At 46.2% G+C, this 17,087-nt stretch overlaps 1 protein-coding gene across 5 annotated transcripts in view; it reads right to left on the bottom strand.

Moving 5' to 3' along the window:
- The window catches only part of LOC126516484 (mediator of RNA polymerase II transcription subunit 15-like), a 136,923-nt gene that overhangs the window by 20,639 nt on the left and 99,197 nt on the right, over nt 1-17,087 (bottom strand). For all 5 annotated transcript variants that reach the window (XM_055064105.2, XM_055064107.2, XM_055064104.1 and 2 more), the window contains 5 exons: nt 11,246-11,569; nt 8,753-8,916; nt 5,589-5,855; nt 2,062-2,169; nt 736-818 (listed from right to left, as the gene is read on the bottom strand). In XM_055064105.2, the coding sequence (XP_054920080.1) occupies nt 736-818; nt 2,062-2,169; nt 5,589-5,855; nt 8,753-8,916; nt 11,246-11,569 (946 nt within the window). The remainder of the gene's footprint in view (nt 1-735; nt 819-2,061; nt 2,170-5,588; nt 5,856-8,752; nt 8,917-11,245; nt 11,570-17,087) is intronic.

The raw sequence follows: 17,087 nt of genomic DNA, 5'->3' as shown, positions 1-17,087 counted from the left end.
GGCGCAACAGAAGTTTCACTATGCCACCACTGCAGCAAAGCATGCTGGCAGTAGTAGTTCTAATGGAGCAGCTACAGTAAAGAGTGCATAGGTGTTTCTAACATGACAAAATTGCCTATTCTTCAAGATCAAAAAGAACTACAAAATATCTACAATAGGATTGGAGAAGTTCAGGAGACCCAACTCGCTCTGAAGACTGGAAAAAAATAAACAATTGCATTTGTTTACAGTGTTTGTCTGTTTGTTTGTTTGTTCCAATTGCAGGGCCATCAGGCATTAGAAAGGAGAATGGTTAATGAGCAACAATAAACGAAACAAACAGTTACAGCAACAAATCAGTGTAGGACAATGAGCTTCCTAGCTATACAATATTAGCTGCAATTATAGTTCGCAAATACAGCGAATACAAAGTGCAACTGGTAAGCACTGGCAACACGAAATTTGCCAAAAGTTGCCTTGAACCCAGGTACAGTGACGTAGTGGCAAGGAGTGCTGCCATCACAGTGCCGGCAGGACCATGGCACGTGCCCTCTGAGCGTGGCAAGATCAGTCTATTGCTGCACGTCACCTGACCAACAACTGCACCCAACGGCTGGCACCAGGTTACAACGGTTGAAGCAGCCATATTTCAGAGCCATCTCACATCGCAATGCACACCGTCTGCTGACTAACCATGTGTTTGCCGATTAATTTGCACAACTTGTAGTTATCCCTGCCTCCGACGGAACTGTTTACCTTGGCACGCTGTTTGGCAGGGACGGCCCTCCAGCCGGTGATGGCACAGCACCCTGGTTGCTTCCAGGCCCTTGACTGGAAACCTGTTATCAGCCAAAGACAAAGACATGATTTAACTTTCAGTTCTTTAGAGTAAAAACATGAGAAATGATGGTGTCCAAGCATGTCATCACTGAACGTCATCAACGGTTTCTCAGGTGTCCTTGGCACCTGGCCGTAGATGTTGTTAGCTTGGTGCGCAAAATGCCGCCGAGTGCTTTATTGTTTGATTCATTGCCAGCCATACATCTGATGCCGCACATTTTATGCCAAGGAACAATCTTGTTACGTTGCTCAGCCTGTGATAGGATGCTCCACCTGACACCAAGCAGTGAACAACCGCATTAAAGCAATAGCATGGCCTACAAGAGGTGAAAGTGTGACACATCCCATGTTGTGCATATGACAGACTTCCATCTCTAAAGCCACGCAAAGGTGCTGCACTATCAGAACCCACTCGTAACAAACGCAATAATTCCAAGGAAATGCCTGTTACATCAGTAATTAGTTATTCTGGTCGTAAGCTTAAAAACCCTAAAAGCAATGATAACCCATGTAGCCGGGTGCGGCAGTTGAAAAAGCCACTTCTTAATTACAAGAATTAGGTAATGGTAACCTGATTTTGTGCTGGAACAATATTTTCTAGGAGATCAATTTTATTTTCCATTCTTTTCTCCCTTTCTCACTGGCTCTGATGCAGCTTGTACAACGTCACACCGCATGCTGAGTGGCTGATTCAGGCGATAACAGTGGTGTGGTAGCTTCCCAAGTCAAAGACAGAGCAGCGTCCAAGCCAACGGGCAAAAATAATGAAAAATGAAATGGATCATTAGAAAACACAGCCTCTTTAAATGCGCACAACAGCCTTTCCATGGTTGCCCAGCTGGTGCACTCGCCTACATGCACCGGTTCATCACCGCCAACCGAGGAGCACAAGTTCGTTGCCATTAGCCGAGATTCTCTGATGCTACTGCCCTGCACAGTGCGTTGGTACCTTCGACACTGTGTATGTGCTGCACCAGCACAATACAGCCTACAATACAATACAATACAATACAATACAGCCAATACGATACAACTTCTTCGTGGCACCAGTGCCACGAACCATACGCAAGACAGACAGACCTCCTTGTCTTCTCCCCACTATCTCTGCGAGTCACTAACCAGCCAATAACACGACTGCTAGGGTGCTACAAGAACTTACTTTTCGTTATTGTCGCTTTTTTTCCCATCCTCTCCCATTTCTTCTCACATGCGCGACAGAGGGCTTGGTGCAGAGGCACTTACAGGAGCTACGCTAGCAGCAGTGGGTACAGCCAGCTGAGATGCCACCACTGACGTCGGGGGTGCTTGACTTTGAAATTGGCTTGGCACGGTGCTTGCTTGCTGTGGCGCCTGCACGAAAGGATGAAAGAGCCACCATTCAGGTTGCCCGCACTGTAGACGCCAAATAAACTACTGTTGCTGCCCCGATAGGGTACTTAGGGAAATTAAATTTCTAACTTTCTCGCACACAGTGAAATGCATCAACATGCTCAGCATTCAACAGCAAAAAAAAGAAGGTGACACACTCTGCATTCACAAAGAGTTAGTGAAATAATTTAGGATATGTAGGGTGCACGTCACTGTTACAGAATGCAGCGTAAATTGCACTTTGCCAGCTACTCTGATGCTTTCGTGGTCACCCATCATGAATTAAAGACAGCTTAGGAACCTTTCGCATCCTTAGATAATTTGCTGCGCAAAGCAGTTACCTGCGACTAGTTGTCTTGGCTCACTTCATTCAAATATAAGCGAAGGAAAGCATCCCTATTTGGCAGGTATAATATACAATAATTTTTTAATGAAGGCATGATGACAAAAACAAAGATATCAATACAATAGCGGCAGCACAACACCAATGACAACTACAGTAGGATGACAACAACAAAGATGGCAGCACGATGATGACAGCGTGATGAGAATGGTCGGACGACAACAATGATGACATCAGCGGCACAACATTACAATGATGGTGGCACAACGACCGCAATAATGAAAATGACGACACTCAGTATGACAACAATAGCATGCCAACCATGACGCCACCATGATGATGACAATGGCACAACAATGCCAGTATGACAAGAAGGACATGGCCTCAACAAGAGCATGATGATGACATTTCATTGATTGTATGAGCATTACACAACAGCACTGCACAAGAATGTTACAGCAACATCATTATGCTAAAACTCCATTCTATAGGACATCACCGCTTCGTGAAATGTGAGAGGGTGAAGAAAAGATGGAAATAAGAAAGATGACAAGTGGGTCCAAGAATGAACTGACCCACCAAACTCACCCAAATTACAGTAGTATAGCTAACTATTCTTAAGGCTAGAGCATAGCAGCTAGCTCAAGCGACAACGATGAAGCTTTCCATCTAACGAGAACAGCCCATTGGCTGCTAGTGGGCCCTCGGAGCCTTGCAATAGTGGCCCATTCTTATACACTCCAACTCCATTACAACGAAATTGCCGCTACAATGAAGTGTTTTCGATTACTCATCGGGATCCCATAGGCTCCTGAAGAGCTTTTGCACTGCCAATGATTTATCTCATGACAACGACATTGCACAGGGTGGGCTGACTGCATCGCACAAGTGGTGGACTTGGCTGACACTATCTGCTGCTTTCTTGGCACTCATGATGATGACGTTGCAATGCAGGTCCTCACTGACTGCGAGCACACCACATTCTGCCGCTGCGGCGGTGAGAGCAGAAACAGGTGAAAATGACATTACTGATAATAAAGTGCTCCCAGATATAATTTTTTTTTAAGCGCTGCTTTTGCTTAGCTCGTTACTCCATTTCAAGCCATTGGTGCAGTCCACAGTGGTGGACCGATCCCGGAGATAGTGCAGTCTACAGTTAACGAGGGTACATGCCACTGGGTATGTCATCGTGCCATCACCGTCACACCATCGTCATATAGTTGTCATACAGTTGTCGTCACGCTATCTCATGCCATCATCATTATCTGATTCTCATCATACAGCCTTTGTTACACTGTTGTCATCACGCCGTCTTTGTTATACCATTGTCATCATGCATGCATCGTCACACCATTGTCATCATGTCTTTGTTGTCATACCACCTTTGTCGTTCCATCGACATCATTCCTTCTTCGTCATTCCATCGTAATAATGCTGTTGTCATTCAATTATGATTATGACGGTGTTGTCATGCCACCATCATAATTCATTCATTGTCATACCATCGTTGTGATGCTATCGTGGTCATTTTATCACCTCCACCTAATTCTCATCATGCCGTCGCCGTCATAGTGCCTTTCGCTGCACCAGTGTATGCTTAGAAAGCCAGTGAGCGTTTAAGCATAGATGAGCAACATAGTAATTTAAACCAGAACGTTATAAAACATCCTTTACCCTGAACTGTCATGGAAAAAGAGGGAACTACAGAGCCCCTAAGTGACTTGGCGAGCTCGAGATTGGGAGTGAAAACGCCAAGCCCGCTCTGCAGCTAACATTTAAACATTCTTGTTACACACTTGTAACTTTCATGTTAGTTTCCTTTCTTTCTTTTTTTTTTCTTGTTCTCTTAGTGCCATTTTTGGTACAAGAAAATTCCCACTACAACGAAATTTATCGCACACCCAGTGAAATTCATCGTAGCAAGATTCGACTGGTAGCGAAGTCAGACTGCCCTTACCATACTGTACATTAAAAACTGGAGCGCACAGACGCTATTATCTGATCAAAGAGAAGCACAGAAAACCACACCTAGCAAGAGGCACGGTAATAATAAGGTGATTGCGATGGGTGTCACTGCTTTTAAGCTTGATCTCTGCATGAGCAAAAAAAAGTTAAGCGTGCTGCTTCAGCAAGAGCCATTGATTCTTGCGAGATGTTTTAATACATTCTCATGCTTGTTGTCTGATGTATTCCTGCCACAGATGTTTGCTGCATCTGCCACTGGCCAAGACATGCCCAGATTCGTAACGTGGAGAGCAATGCTGTGTACAATGAGAGAGTTTGCTGTTGTGCTGGTTGGTACATGCTGTCTGGAATGAAAACAGTACAAACTAATTCGACTTGTTTTTCTTATCCCGTTAGCTTTTGCTGTTTTCATTTTCTGTGCTGTGTACGTTGGCTCCTCTGGCCAAGTGACACGTCATGTAGTTTCACTGTAATGTGCATGCTCGCTACAGGCTGCATTGTACAGGCTTCTAACTTTATCTTTTTTTAATTCTGTTGCCCTACAGAAAAGAGAAGCTCAAAACAAGAAGTGAAGGTTACTTCACTTGTTTTCTTGTCTGTGACATGATGATGGACGGTAACCTGCTGGTTGTGTGCACAAGAAATTTGGGCAAGAGGCCTAACTGGGTAGGGACAAGCACCTTTAGTGCCCAGCTCGATTTTCTTTTCTATTTATAACATGTTCACCTAATACCTTTACTGCACATGAAACAAGGGGGGGGGGGGGGGGGGGACAAAGAAAGGAACACATTACTTGAAACAAAGCAAAATTAAAACAATCCTGAAGGGGGTTTGGCCCTTATTTTTACAAGCACATGCAAGCAGGGCAGTGTTATGCAGGGGTTCTTTGGTACTTTGATTCTATAAAGTTTCTTATCAGCTGTTGCAGCAAGTGAGGTGATGCTGGTGATAACAAAGGCTTGGCATCATGCTAGCCATGATGAAGGGCAAGAAGAACAGACAAATTAAGAGGATCATTACACAATACCGCCTCGGGTTTCACTCGTGCTGAATGCTGGAGCAGCTTGTGCACACAGCAACATGCGATACCTACCACTGAGACGTTGGGCACAGGTCCCTGGGGCCGCAGCTTCTGCATGGTGATGGGCACACAGTTGTTCATCATCTGCGGCTGCTGAGGTCGCATCTGGCCCTGCAGTTGGTTCTGCAGTTGGCCCTGAAGCTGCCCTTGAAGCTGGCCCTGAAGTTGACCTTGAAGTTGACCCTGTAGCTGTCCTTGAAGCTGACCCTGAAGCTGACCCTGCAACTGCCCTTGCAGCTGGCCCTGAAGGGGATTCTGCAGCTGCCCCTGCAGTTGACCCTAAACAAGAGACAGGAATACATCACCATATCAGCATGATGCGTGAAGAGCAAGATCTAGGAGAGCACAGCAGTTCGCTTTAACCTACAAGTGCCACGCCCAAGTCAACTCGGCCGTATGGCTGAGCACACCTCTAGCCGTGCTCGAGTAAAACCATGCAACAATGTTCACTCATTCACTGCCTTTCCCGAGATAACTAAACAACATGAAACCCCCATGTGATAGTCTACTCAGAAGTTAGTTCAAATGAAATTGCATGGCAGCTTCTGTTTATGCATGACAGGCATTCCAATAAAGTTTATCTGTCATATATCTGGCAGTGTTGCTAGCGTCCATCATCCAGATTGCATTGTTTTATGACATGGCAAACGACTCAAGAACTCTTTGAATGATGCAAAAATGCAAGAGCATCTTATGATCTCCTATTAAGAGGACTCCAATACTGACTACGAGGTTTCTTCGAGCGACAATGCTAGTGATGAAAAGGTCAAATCAGCAATTATCATACAAGGTTTGTCCGTAAGGTAGTGAGACGGCATTTGGTAAAAATAATTCATTAATCCAATCAGTACATATTATTAAAATTCTTCAAAATAGTCTCCTTGGGTGTCAATACACCGGTGCCAATGCGATTCCCACGCTGCAAAGGCTCCCTGGAAGCCTGCTGCCATACCTGCTTTCAGAGACTCTGTGACTGACCGTTGGGTGGTGCGAACAACATTTTAGGCTTCTCTTAAGCATTGGGAACCGGAAAAAGTCTGCCGGGCTCACATCGGGGCTGTACGGTGGCTGCGGCAAGGTTGCAAAGCCCATCTGGACAACAAAGGCGGTGTGGGCTGCAGCATTGTTGTGGTGAAGCTTCCAACAATCAGCAATCTTCAGTTGTTTCTGTTTGACAGCTCTGTGAAGGCGCTCAAGGACTTCTTGGTAGAACACAGCGTTGACGGTTCGTCTCAAAAGTACAAATTAATTGTAGACCACCTCGTGCTTGTCAAAAAAGACAATGAAGATTGTCTTTACCTTGGACTTCGACATTCTTGCTTTCCTGGAGCATGGGGAGTTAGTTCACGGTTAACACTGCAAACTTAGGCGCTTGGTTTAGGGGTCGTACTAGAACCTCCATGATTTGTCACCTGTTATTACACCATCTGAAAGGTCCCATTCACTTTCTAACTGCACCGATATCTCACGAGTAACGTCAACTGATCACTGTTTTTGTTCATCACTCAACAGTTTGGCACCAATTTCAAACAAACCTTCCGCATGTTCAAATTTTCAGAAATAACTTTGTGAACTGTTGTTTTTCACATGTAGAGATCTTCGGTGATTATTTTGATACTCAAACGACAGCCAGAGTCCAGGAGATTTTTTACTTTGGCCACATTTTCACCCAAACCACTCATTGAAGATAGCCCAGATTTCTCCATGCCTTCAACGGTCTCCTTCCTGTTCTTGAACTCACTGAATGATTAGAAAACCTGGCCCCTTGACAGGGTGTCACGTTTGTAAGCCTCCTTAACCAAGACAAGCATCTCTGAAGCGGTTTTGCCCAGGTGAAAGCAATATGCAATTGCGTAGTGCTGCTCCAGCGAACACTCCATTTTTGATGTTTTCTGCCGTGACAAAGTCTAAAACAACTTTTACGTCACTTCAGGACCTCACTGCGTCAGAGCTCGGATGCGACTGCCACCCGGTGCGTTACTTAGCTTAAAACCCCCACCACAAATCCCGCCTCCTGGGAGCGCGCTACTGGCAACTGGAGCACCGCACAGCAGGTAGTCTCATTGCTTTACAGACAAACCCTGTAATTATTCACTTTTGTTTAAATACTGGGATCTAGAAACTTTGTAAAATGTTCAGCAACATATCATGAATAAATACCATTTAAAGCTAAAGCCTGCTAATCAGTCACTTAGTCAGAAATATAATTTGGTGCACTCTGGAAAACTTCTGGCATATGTTCAGCAGAAACACCCGCAAGGCACTCAAAAGGGGGCTAGGGATCTAAATTCGCAAGAGAAGCCCTGTATTTATTTTCTTTTTTTTTTTTTTTTCAGCATAGCACAAGTCTTGTGTCCAGACATTGTTTTGACTTAGATTCGTCACACATGCGACGTGGCAAGCATGCTAATACTACTCAGCCAGGAGGCCTCAGGCTCACGTTGATGGTGCATTATGCCACAAATTAATAATGCATAGTAAGGGCTCAGCGTTTTTAGTTCAAAGCGAAAGAAACTACAAATAGGTATGGAGATATTTTTCTTTTTCAGGAGTTTGGTTCTAACCAAAAAAAAGAAAGCTCAAGCAATAGTCACATTTTCTTAATTTTTTTAAGCATAGTTTTCTCTACCAACTATTCTCCATTTCTTGACGTATGTTGGTTTGTCGAGCAGGATTCAGGAAGATGTATCAGCAGGAACCCTTAAAAAAAAAGAGCAGAGACCCCTGTGCCATTACAAAAATTTACACATTGTAGGTTACACAACAAATGTGTATTTCTGCTCCCTAAAGACATAGCACTCCTAATTTAAATGAATTGCTGTGTAGGTTGCAAACGCTGCTACTGATTGAAACACTGAATTCATAGCTATCTACCCAGGCTTCGTGGTAATTCAGCTTTCTTCAACATCCTGAGCCGCATAAACTTTTGCAGCTGACGATACTGCATCCACACATTAAGAGAAAATAAATTCAGGCTGGTTTTGTACTTTTCTTCCCTCACATACTTAATATGACATTGCATGAAACTTTACAGTGCAGATTAGCCCAATATCCCGAACTATCCTGACACAATTTCAATGACGCTGTATTAATCAATTCACACACTCAATGATCACGTTACAAAAGTGCTAATCCTTCGTTTTTTGAAAAACTGAGGCAACGTTAAAGGCACTGACCTGGAGTTGGCCCTGCAGCGGGTTTTGCAGCTGCCCCTGAAGTTGATTTTGAAGTTGTCCTTGAAGTTGACCCTGAAGTTGTCCTTGGAGCTGATTCTGAAGTTGTCCTTGCATAGGTCCTTGCTGAGCCTGTGATGCCATCATCATGTTGCCCACCTGCATCACTGAATATGAAATACCGAGGACAGCATGAGACACAAAAACATCAAGAAGAAAAAGAGGGAGATCTACAAATTGGCATCATTCACTCAAGCATAGTATGCTACAGAAATTTTGATGTAATCAATCTCATGGTCACAGCAGGCCAGGATCAAACACAACAAAACTGCCGGGGCCAAGCCTGCGTTCCCTAAGGCACTCATTTGGCTTTCACTAGGGAACTGGCGCTGCTACAGTAGCAAGGATATACCAACCCTAGGAGCTACACTCACAGACAACTTTCTGTGGCAACGAAGAGAAAGCTAAGGTGGTGAAGCACACATGTGTCAGCGCTCCTGCAAATAGTCTCACAGTCTCCATCGTGCTTGTCCGAGTTGAGCAACATGAACATCTTACTTACTACAGCACTAATACCAAATCAAGACATGAAATACACCACTCAGTGTTATTCGCTCTATTGCCTTTCGGAAAATGTGAAACCACTGCAAGTACTAGCAGGTGACGCCAATTGAGCATCTGCTCTGACAAATCGAAACAGAAAGTGCTGTCAGCTTGTGTGGGACAATTTAGTACGGCAACACGTGTGCAGAAGCTATGCATCTGTAGTTTCTATTCCTAGCCACACAAAGTTATCCGCAACTGCAGCTTGCTCTTCCACGATGCAAACATACTCCCGCCTGCTTAACTCCTGCGAACAGGAGAAGCAAATAGCATCCTTCTTAAATCAAACAACCGTTTATTCATACAATGTGTCAGATACACGGACTTGTGAGATTTTTTTTTTTTTTTTTTGCATATAACTTCAAGGCCCCAGGACGTTACAGAAAGGAACGGGGTAAAAAAAAAACGCAAGCTGGAGTAAGAATATTTACAAGTAGGGATGCTGCACAGTATTCTGGAAGCTGTTTGTGCTGGTAAAAAGTGCGACTGAAGTGGAAAGACGATTTCAGTCCACACTTGACCTAGGCATGAAGGAGGCACTGTAGAGGCTTGTACGGCACACTGGTACTCAAACTTTCAATGTGTGGGCATTGGGTGACAAAAATATATGATAAAGGGGCAAAAAGGGTTTCTTTTAACCCATTGGCTACCAAATATTATGCACATCATGGGGGCCTCCTTATTGATAACTACTGCCACTTATGGGTGCTACACAATTTATGTTACATAATATATACTAAAAGATATTTACAAATCGAACCTTCGCTTTCTTGGACAAGCATTGCCACCTACTGACAACAGTTTTGATAAAGCATAACACAAATTGCCCAGTCGTACCAGCTAGAAAAAAATTTTTATGCCAACCATACCTCCGGCTCGGCAAATTGCCGGCTTTGGCATATGGTCCCTATTGTTGGGCCCAGTGATTCACTGGCTTTGGTAGCCAATGGGTCAAAATGGGGTTGAAATGAAAAGCTTTGTGAAAAGGGCAGACAATAGAACACTTGCATCAGGACAAAAGATCAGTATACAGAAGGAGGTTCCGTAGCAGAAGGCTGCAAAGGGACCTCCTCTTAGTCAGATGAGCAAATTTAGTGAAATTTCAAGCGAAAGCACCTCGCTTCATTGAGTGTCACTTCGGGAGGGTCTTGGTAGGCTGTGAAACGAAGTGGAATTCAGGATTGATGACAATGACAATCTATGAAGCCATAGGGCTTCATTTGATTCATAGTATTTTTAGTTTTAGAAATAGTTACTGTTTTATTATGAAAGGAAGTGCTCTTTAACAAGTCCCCTTGCAATAAAGAGATACTATTATCTCCGTAACATGTCTAGTCATCTTGAGGCAATACAACCAAGGAGCATATTCAAAATCAAGACAATCAAGATGGCGGACAATTGGTCCGGTTAGGAAAATGATATGCTTCAAGCTTTTTTTGCGTTCACTGACGTCCCCATAACGCTCATAACACTTTAAATCATACAAAACTGGTCTTAGAATTAAGGCTGACGCCGCATTCAGTATTCTGTTCATTTTTCTTGAGGCACTGCCGTCGAGGCTACATTTTGATGAACTCACTATGCTGTGCTGCTGCGAGTTTGTCGGACACACTTGCTGGCAAGTCTACTGCACAGCAAGTGTCACTAAACCTTTCCGTCTGACAGCCTGGCATTGACATTAACCGCAAAGCACAGTCGCTTGAACTGCCACTAAATTTGCCCGTTTTAGTGGGGTACTGATGTAAGAATGATGACGATGGTGATGAAATTGCCTTTTCATCATCATCATTGTGTCACCGCAACTTTATGTTGCAATTCCAATACAATTCCAATAAAACAAGGCCACGCAACTTCTCTGGCGCCTGGTACACTGGGGAAACCGATTCAACTCACAGCGTGGCTGCTGCATGGCGAGCGGGTTGAGACCCGGTCCGCCCTGGGACGGCTGGGAGCCATCCATGAGCTGGCCCGGTGCAGGCTGTCCGGGGGGCCCCGCGCCCCCGGCGCTGGCCCCGCCTTGCGTGGCCATGGAGCGCAGCGCCATCATGGGGTCCGTGGGGGGTTGGCCACCGGCACCCGCGCCGCCGGCACCCGTGGGCACCACGCCGCCGGGGCCGCCGGCAGCGCCGCCTGGCGGTGCCACGCCGCCCTGTTGGGGCGGGCCGCCCATCACCCCACCGTTGGGGGCCATGTTAGCCTGGGGCGCCTTCTTCGAGTCTGCACAAGTAACAGAAGAGAGAAAAAATATATATAAGAACGGTGCGGTGAGCGGACATAACTAGGCGCCGTAAACAGATTGTGCTCCATCATTAGAAAGCAGCAGCGCATTACGAACGTCACGAAGTTCCGATCAAGCCCAAGGAATGGGCCCGACAACGAATTACGAGCAAGCGTTCAGGGGACCGGCTTGCACCGTGAGCCGCACTCACACCGGCGCAACTGTCCGTTTGCCGCGTACGCGAGTCTTGTTGGAAAGAAAGGTTAAGGAAGAAAATGGGATGTGTGGCGCTGGTATAACTATACCGTTAATTGTGCACGGACACTAATCAATGTCTCTCCCTTGCTCGAAAAAGATACTGCAAAGAAAAATATTCTGTTGCTGAAAAAAACGTTTGGAGGACAGAATAATCAACATCATCATCAACTAGGACGTAGCCCCAAATCTCAGCGCCAGGACAGTTTTGCATTTCGCCGCCGTCAGAATGCGGCACCCGCAACCTCGTGCTCAGCAGCTGAACGTCAGCGAGGCGGTTTTATCATTCTTTTATCATTCGCCACAAGAAAGACCACGTGGTTGGCCCACTCGCGCGCATGCGCAGTTCCCGGATGCGCGCACTACGCCAAAGCATGCGACGCGCGCGGTAACGCACGCCGGTATTCACACGTTCCCCAGAGTCGCCGGAGCGTTACCTGGATAGCGAAGTCGTTAGGTTTCGTTCTGGAGCTTCAGCTGCTGCCAGCGGTCGCTTGTTAACAACTCTGTAGTCGTTAAATTAAGAGAAAGAATTGTAGTCACGCGGGTCAGGCGTGCAAGGCTGCGGATGTTCACTCCGACGGATGACACTCCATTACTATTCAAGAGATGCCGCGAAGAGTCTCCAGAGTAATCCTTCATTAACAGTCATCAGCTTCACACCTCATATCGGCCATCTTTTCTTTCTTTCTTTAGTGTAGATTGTAGAAGAAATGCTGGAGAAGGCAAACGCAATCGACGGCAGCAAATAATCGGAGAGAGTACGCGCTGAACCCAAGACAATTACGCAAGCCATGCTTGCAATTGAAAGAAAACATAGAAAGGTAAGCCCCGAAAAAAATTACGACGACACAGGTATCATATTTTTTAAACGGGGAGCTGGCACGTGCCACTAAACTTTTTTTTTTTTACCTTTCCGGTGTATCCTTACCAGTACGTGTTTTAAAATACGCCCGTTAGAGTTACTGTACATGTGCTATAACCTCCAATAGTTCACTAGAGCACCGAGATGCTACCTCTTAATGCGTCACTTCTGTAGCTATGCACTGTAGATACACTGTCCCAGCTAACGCTATCCAAGCTGCTCAACGAAAAAAAAAAAAACCTTTCTTTACTAAACAGGGCGCGAGATACCATTTTAAGACATAGGGTGTTCGGTCGTCACACCTCTGACGACCGTACACCTTAAGTTTTGTAATATGGGTCGGGGCAGTAACTCCCAAAACAAGCCTTGACGCCAGCGGCCACGTCCGGAAAAGCGCACACAGCGAAACGAAGAACGACGAGCACGGCATCCGAGATCGGGCGGCGCGCCCCTCCCCATCTCGGAGGCCACGCGACGAGGGACCAGTTTCACCACGACGCCATTTCACAGCGCGCAACTCGCACGCGGCGTCAAACGAAGGGTTGCTGCCCTCCCAGAGTGTGACCGCCTTTCTTTTTTTCTTTTTTTCTTTCTTTATTATTTATACGACGCGCCTCCTCTGCCTCGCAAGGACAAGACAGGCACGCGTCTTTATCGGCTGTACCTTCCCCCTGCCCCCCCCCCCCCACACACACACACACACAGAGACCTGCAGCGGCAAGTAGTAAAGTAAGCAAGCCAACAAGCAAAGGCAGCGCCGAGACTCCCACCGGCTCTAATGGTCCAGTTGCGACATGCGAGGGCGACCACCAGCCTACCCTCGACAGAGCTACGGCCCGCGACATGTCGATTACTACATATACAACCGTCGCGACCAGGGCGACGTCGTCGAACGACTGGCGGCGGCCGTTAACAACTTCGGATAGCGTGGACACGGCTCTGGATACGCTCGTACATTGACGTGTCGCAACCTTCCACGACCGCCCCACTAAACCGTGCAACGCCGAACCTTTGCAAAATTTTAGCTGGGCTGTGTATATATGGGGTATAGTGCGGGGGGGGGGGGGGGGGGGACTTTCGCAAGGTTTTAGTTGAGCTCTCTATATGGGGCAAAGTGGTGGGGGTAGAGGGAGGGGGTGCTCACAGATTGCCTATACGTGCATTTTACATATTAAGATGCTTCTAACGATGAGACAAGTAAACAGACTTGCGTTGTATTGCAGCCCTTAGATAGTACATAATTATGACCACAAGCCTTGGGACTGTCTGCAGACAGTCTATAGACTATTGTTGATGGGAAGCACACCCGTAAATTATGCGCAGCTACGAAGAAACTCGTAGAGAGGCAATCAGTCCCCGTACGGTGTCCGAAAGTTTCTTTATAACCGGTTGTAGACAAACGGGACTGCTAGCACGGTCGCAGCCACTTCTAACACCGTGGTCGCAGCATCATACCTCCTTGCATGTTCAAGCCCGTTCCCAGCATGACAGGTTTACAACACCGAAGAACACTATACAATTTATTTTCTTCTTCTTCCTTTTTTCGTTCTTTACGGACTTGAATGTTCATACTTTGAATATACGCGTGCCAAATTTGCGGGTCGGTATGCAAAACGCTCCTAAAGAGCGAACAGCAGCTACAGAGGAGAGAAGCGTCTCCTTATCGAGAGAGAGATAGAGAAGGATATGCGGAAGGCAGGGATGTTAACCGGTCAAGGATCCGGTTGGCTACCCTACGTTGGGGGCAGGGAGAAGGGGAAGAGAGAGAGGGTATAGAGACGTGCACGGTCAGTACTTCAGTCAACACCGCTCGTACAAACCAGACGTTCTCAGAAAGCACAAAAGTGCCGCAACAGTATTACAACACGCAAATGTTTACTCATTAGACATTGCATCGAAACTTCACTGCGAGACCAAGCTATCGAAGCGCATTCTTTTCAATTATTATTATTATTATTAGGGTGCAATCTCTCTGCGAGAATTGGCAGTGCAGAAATCCCGAGGCAGCCATATTGCCGCACTTCATATTTGCCAACGTTACCCTGCTTTCTGCTACACTACAACAGTGCTACTATATATAGTTCTTACGATTTTCCTTTTTCTAATCAGGCATTTCTGCGAAATCAGCGAGGAAACTGGCTAGCACACTCTTTTTTTTTTTTTTTCGGGCCCGTGCGCTTATTAAGGTATGCCGTCGACTGGCACGTTCGGCTCGCGAAAAAAAAGAAAAAAAGAAAACTAAGAACGAGAAGGTCACGCAAGAGCCGATTATAATTTCTCTTGACGCGAGCACGCGTATATAGCGAGCCCTCTACACCGTTCGCCACGGATGCGTTTCCGCGCGTTCTCGCAATCCATCCCCGTTCTCCACCACAGTGCGAGAGGATCGAGAAGAAAGAGGAAGAAGGGGGAGGGGTATCCAAGATTACTCGTCGCTCGATGTCCCCTGAGGGGATTAGCGCGGATTAGACAAAATCAATGAGACGAAGGACGGCCTGGCAGCCAGCCAGCCAGCCAGACACAACCAGCGAAGCAGCAAATAAAATAATAATACTAACAAAAAAAAACGCTGCAATCAATCTTCGGAAGAACTGCGCAAGCTCGGCAGTTCCCAGGCGTATCCCGCGCACGGCCGCCAGCAATAAAACGCAGCGCCGGCCGAAATCCAGCAAGAAAGAGCGGGTAGAGAGAGAGAGAGTTTTAATCATGCTCGGTTCCCGAATTTGCAGACACCACAGGGTGTACGCTGGGGTCAAGCCTCATCCACTTATAGAAGTAGTTGTATGCCACTGCAATTATTAAAGGAGAACTACAAAACGTATATAGCCACGGATATAGTGAATCGAACTGTATTTCGTGAAGAGAGTGAGGGAAGATATCGTGTCACGTGACTGCCACGACGTCCTTTTCCGTCAATATCGACAACGCCCTCCGCGATACTGCCTGTGGACGAAACTCGTGCAGGAGTATTATTGATCTCAACGAGCAAATGGCACTGGAATGCCAGATATATATATATATATATATATATATATATATATATATATATATATATATATATATCTGGCATTATATATATATATATATATATATATATATATCTGGCATTCCAGTGCCATTTGCTCGTTGAGATCAATAATACTCCTGCACAATATATATATATATATATATATATATATATATATATATATATATATATATATATATATATATACAGCATTCACGAGCGTTCGTGATCATGCTACAGGCCGCTATTAAGTCCGCCCACCGTCAAACGGGCACTCACGAGACTGCACAGCGGCGGGATTTATATACTATAGGAGCCCGCCGCGGCTGCTTTCTGTGCCTATGCACAAGCAAGTTTCCCGGTTTCTGTAGGCACATCGCGCCCTGCACCGAATTAGCGAGACGCGGCCGAGAAGTCGTACGGGCCTGGCGCTCGATAGCCCCGCCCGTCAACGACGCAGGGGACCAAAACGTAAGTAAAAGAAAAGAAGTAACGAACAAAAAAAAAATAAGAAACTGCCGCAACGCTACAGCGCTATATACGGCGAAGCGCGGGCGTGCGCGCAACCCAAATCGCTCGATCGCAGCGCGCGCGCTTGACATTCCTGCAGTGCTCTCGACGGCATCGGCAACGACAGCAGCAGTATACAGCGCGCGCCACACAGCCTCTCCCACATTTTGTTTCCACCCTTTCTCTCAAATCCCTGTATCCCGTTACCGAGCTCCTCACGAACCCCTTCGCAACACCCCTCCCCCCTCACCTCTGTTTTTGTTTCTCTCTTACATTTTTCTTTTTCTATCGTCGGGCTTACCGAATCGATCGCGCACTGAGCAACAGTGCTATATGCTTCGCAACAGAGAGTGAGGGGAGGGGGCGATAGATAAGAGGGGAGGGGGTTAAAAAATGGACGACTCAGCGGCAGCGTCAACAGCGACACATGGGCGCGGTCCCGCTGCGCGCTACGTTTGTTAAATACACTAGCGAAATCTGAACAGAATTCACTGAAGCCGAAGCGTGACGCCTCGCTCGCTTACGCATTTGTCATATATACACACACACACATTATATATATATATATATATATATATACACGCGCGCGAAGGCAGACCTACACGTTACGCATGGGTACGTGTGTCCGTGACGACATTCTGCTGTTGTAATTTGATCGTTCCGAGTATAGAGGCAGACTTGGGGAGGCCCCATCCGTGCGGAAGAGCAAGTATGTAAAGATGGAAAGATCGAGGAAGTGAGAAAATATAGAGAGCAAAGAAAATTCAGTGGCGATTTAGCGGTAAATCCTAAACAAATGCGTCTCAGCTCTTTGAGGCCCCGCACCAACAATTTAAACCGCGCTCGCCACATTGCAAATGGTCGTTCAGGAGCCCAGTCG

The sequence above is a fragment of the Dermacentor andersoni genome, chromosome 3 (genome assembly GCF_023375885.2).
Source record: "Dermacentor andersoni chromosome 3, qqDerAnde1_hic_scaffold, whole genome shotgun sequence".
NCBI classification, from domain to species: domain Eukaryota; kingdom Metazoa; phylum Arthropoda; class Arachnida; order Ixodida; family Ixodidae; genus Dermacentor; species Dermacentor andersoni.
This window is presented reverse-complemented; position numbering and strand designations above follow the sequence as displayed.